Source organism: Triticum dicoccoides, chromosome 4B, assembly GCF_002162155.2.
Source record: "Triticum dicoccoides isolate Atlit2015 ecotype Zavitan chromosome 4B, WEW_v2.0, whole genome shotgun sequence".
Lineage (NCBI taxonomy): Eukaryota > Viridiplantae > Streptophyta > Magnoliopsida > Poales > Poaceae > Triticum > Triticum dicoccoides.
This window is the reverse complement of record NC_041387.1, coordinates 629,401,814-629,405,901: the sequence shown is the minus strand read 5'-3', so window position 1 is coordinate 629,405,901 and position 4,088 is coordinate 629,401,814. Positions and strand designations below refer to the sequence as shown.

The 4,088-nt window shown below is 50.0% G+C and overlaps 1 protein-coding gene across 1 annotated transcript; it reads right to left on the bottom strand.

The window, feature by feature from the left end:
• Window positions 1–237: 237 nt before the first annotated feature.
• Window positions 238–1,498, bottom strand: LOC119294080 (expansin-like A1). Its single transcript, XM_037572345.1, has 3 exons — window positions 1,360–1,498; window positions 984–1,278; window positions 238–850 (listed from the first exon to the last, which is right to left on the bottom strand). Exons 1-3 carry the CDS (start codon window positions 1,493–1,495, stop codon window positions 466–468), a joined length of 816 nt encoding a protein of 271 aa, XP_037428242.1. The 5' UTR covers window positions 1,496–1,498; the 3' UTR covers window positions 238–465.
• Window positions 1,499–4,088: the final 2,590 nt, after the last annotated feature.

The following is a 4,088-nucleotide window of genomic DNA, read 5'->3' as shown; positions in this document are numbered from 1 at the left end:
GAAGACCAACGACTAGTTTCGTCCGTCGTCCAACAAGTTAATCTCGCCACCAACGACCCATCCACCTGATGGAGCTCGGCGCCCATGATGAACGAAAATCGCTATGTCATCGAGCAAAGAACATCATTGCCGAAAGCAACGGAGCATGAATCCTGTGGCGCGCCGACTTGCGACGTTACCCATTTAGAAAAGCCACCGGATTTTGTAGTATTTTTTCGAGGCCATTTTTTTACGATCAAAGGATCTAAGCTCCCAATTTCATTTGCATAAACAACCACCAATTTCATTTGTAGCATTTTGTTCGAGCCTAGCCGTCATCTACTCATTATCACTTCATTGTTGCTACATATCTTTATTTGTAGTGTATATTTTGTACGCAGTACTTTGCAGGAGCCCCTAACCGTTCGTTCGATGCTCTTCCTCTTGGCTAGGCAGAGCGGTGTTGTTTGCTTGCCTCGTCACCCGTCACTTCCACTCCTGCGTGTCGCAGGGGGAGCAGGCTTCTTGGGCGATGTCGGTGATCTGGACGCCGGTGTCGTAGACCTCGCCGGCGTGCCACTGGCGCGGCAGGACTTCATGTTCGGCATAGACCCACGCCCCGTCGTACCCGCCGGTCACCACCGCCCTGAGCTGCAGCGGCCCCGGCGGCGCCAGCCTCGTGCTCCACGCCGGCCCGTGGTCGTGTGTCAGGGACGTCCAGCTCGACGGCGAACCGACCTGCGTGACGTCGACCTCGACGATGTCGGTCTGGCCGCCCTGGTAGAGGATCGTGACGGCCAGCTCGCTGGGCGCGCGGCTCCGCTCCTCCACCCGCAGTGAGAGGTTCTTGCCCTCGTACACGCACGGCACCCTGCACATTCGCGCCAGCGTTGACAATCTTGAGTCTAGCTCTTTCCAACCTCCATGCCCCGAGTCAAATGGAGTCTTGTATGAATTTATGACGGCAGGAATGCTCGGCGGGTGCTGTTTTTATTTGTTCTTACCTCTTGTACTCGACGTCGACGGCGCCGAGCTTGGCGAGCCGCCCAGCCATGCCGGGGCGGGCCATGGCGGCGAACGCCGGGCTGCTCAGCACGAGGTCGGTGTCGTTCGTCTTCGTGCTGGCGCGGTCGGTGACGACGACCTTCACGCCGGCGGTGCTGCAGAGCTCCTCGTCCTTGCACCGCACCTGGAAGCACGCGCCGCAGCCGACGCCTTGTCTGTACAGGGCCGGGCCCGCCCCGGCGAGCAGGTCGCCGTTGAGGGACGCGGCCGCCGCGCCGTACCCGCAGGAACCGGCTGCAAGACACGACAATCGAACAATCAGAATCATGCATGTGCCATGTCTAGGAGATATGTATGCGGGTGTATGAATCGTACCGGCGAGGGTGAGAGAGGGGGCGTAGTTGGCGGCTCTGGTGCGGTGCACGCAGCGGTCGCAGGCGGAGGCGGGCGGCGGGAAGGTGGAGAGGAAGAGGAGCGGGAGCACAAGGATGGAGCAGCGAGAGACGGCCATCGTCGTTTCCTTTCTTTTCTTGCGGGTGGTGGATCCGTGTGCCTGACGACTGCTTATATACACCACCACCACGACCTGCCACGGAGCACACCACTCAGGGTCTACAGCTACAACATCGGTGTTCTTGTTAACTGACTTAATTGTGATCCGTTACTTACCTTCAGGCACAACAGTATAATTAGGTCAGCTTAGAGAGCTCGAGAGATTATTATGGGAACATATCTACACAAACGAAACAAAGATTTTCTTTATTCTTTTTGAGAAAAGGCCTACATATTTTAAGCATCATATGTCTATACAAACACATCCAACAACAACAACAACAACAACAACAAAGCCTTTAGTCCCAAACAAGTTGGGGTAGGCTAGAGGTGAAACTCATAAGATCTCGCAACCAACTCATGGCTCTGGCACATGGATAGCAAGCTTCCACGCACCCCTGTCCATAGCTAGCTCTTTGTCGATACTCCAATCCTTCAGGTCTCTCTTAACGGACTCCTCCCATGTCAAAATCGGTCGACCCCGCCCTCTCTTGACATTCTCCGCACGCTTTAGCCGTCCGCTATGCACTGGAACTTCTGGAGGCCTGCGCTGAATATGCCCAAACCATCTCAAACGATGTTGGACAAGCTTCTCCTCAATTGGTGCTACCCCAACTCTATCTCGTATATCATCATTCCGGACTCGATCCTTCCTCGTGTGGCCACACATCCATCTCAACATACGCATCTCCGCCACACCTAACTGTTGAACATGTCGCCTTTTAGTCGGCCAACACTCCGCGCCATACAACATTGCGGGTCGAACCGCCGTCCTGTAGAACTTGCCTTTTAGCTTTTGTGGCACTCTCTTGTCACAGAGAATGCCAGAAGCTTGGCCCCACTTCATCCATCCGACTTTGATTCGATGGTTCACATCTTCATCAATACCCCCATCCTCCTGCAACATTGACCCCAAATACCGAAAGGTGTCCTTCCGAGGTACCACCTGGCCATCAAGGCTAACCTCCTCCTCCTCACAACTAGTAGTACTGAAACCGCACATCATGTACTCGGTTTTAGTTCTACTAAGCCTAAACCCTTTCGATTCCAAGGTTTGTCTCCATAACTCTAACTTCCTATTTACCCCCGTCCGACTATCGTCAACTAGCACCACATCATCCGCAAAGAGCATACACCATGGGATATCTCCTTGTATACCCCTTGTGACCTCATCCATCACCAATGCAAAAAGATAAGGGCTCAAAGCTGACCCCTGATGCAGTCCTATCTTAATCGGGAAGTCATCGGTGTCGACATCACTTGTTCGAACACTTGTCACAACATTATTGTACATGTCCTTGATGAGGGTAATGTACTTTGCTGGGACTTTGTGTTTCTTCAAGGCCCACCACATCCATAGAGGAAAAATAAAATTACATTCAATCCTTGGGTGTGCTGAAGTCTTCTTTCTTCTATATCCACCGGCAGGTGTGCTGCGAGCATAGCTCGATGTCGCCTGTGAGCCTCCGTCTCAGTGGAGCAAACTTTTTAAAACCCAGAAACTTGTAGAAGCGGCAGCCCGGAAGTCGTCAAAGCAAACTAGCAGACGCCGACGACTACGATCTGCAAAGCATCGCCACCCCGAAGAACAAAACACCAATAAGAGCCTGTTAAAACTCTGAGGACCACAAAAGGTGGCTGAATCCACATGGATCCATCAAAATCTAAACTGGACGGATCTTGAAAGTCGAAACTACATTCCACACGCCCTCCGTCGAGGATAAGCACACAAAGGGATGGGAAAAGAGAGGGGAGATATCTTACACTCTTAAAAAGTTGATCCCAATTCTCTCAGCGTGCAAAGTGTCCACCTCAACATCCCCACTAAGCCATGCATTTAAATCTTTTCTCCAACTAAGCTATGCAAAATATGTCACATAAACAAACTTATAAATTACAATTATTTTTCTATTAGTCTATGCATGCAATGTTGCCACATCATACATGATGTAAGTCATTCTTCACATTTTTTGTTCTAAATTATATTTTAACAGTAATTCAAAAGCTTTTATTCTATTTTAGACACTTTTTTAATTGATTTTGAAGCTTATATCTGTTTCCATTAGATTTAGTTATTTCTTAGCAACTACTCCCTCCGTCCCATAATGTAAGACGTTTTTTGACATTAGTGTACATTATGGGACGGAGGGAGTATTTATGTATTTTTCACAAAATTACTACAGCAATGCGGGGGCCATCATCTATTTATTCCTAGACTAGAACAACACCACTACTTTGCCGTACCAGCCAAACTCGAAAGCTTTCTAAAGAAAACCTGAAAAGAAAAATACCCATGTCGTTTGCACGCACAGATGCCTCGGGAAGCCTGGTAAGACCATCTGGGTTATTGGCAGAATTAGCACCGCACCGATCGATCGCACTACGTCAATTCGATTTATCACTTGATGCTGCACGCAAGGTATAGGGCGCTTAATTTAGCATGCATGCACCTAATCTTTCAGGCCGCTGCAGAACTGCTCACAACTTTCGATTCAGTAAACCGTCCTCCTGTGTTGCTTTCCTTACGCATTAATTAATCTTTGCACTGTCCT

What these genes read in the sequence shown, in the direction of transcription:
- LOC119294080 (XM_037572345.1), bottom strand. Translation starts at nt 1,495, where the DNA reads ATGGCCGTCTCTCGCTGCTCCATCCTTGTGCTCCCGCTCCTCTTCCTC. An exon ending in CCCCTCTCTCACCCTCGCCG is followed by an intron (nt 1,279 to 1,359) that starts GTACGATTCATA and finishes CGTGTCTTGCAG; the next exon opens with CCGGTTCCTGCGGGTACGGC. An exon ending in GTCGACGTCGAGTACAAGAG is followed by an intron (nt 851 to 983) that starts GTAAGAACAAAT and finishes GCGAATGTGCAG; the next exon opens with GGTGCCGTGCGTGTACGAGG.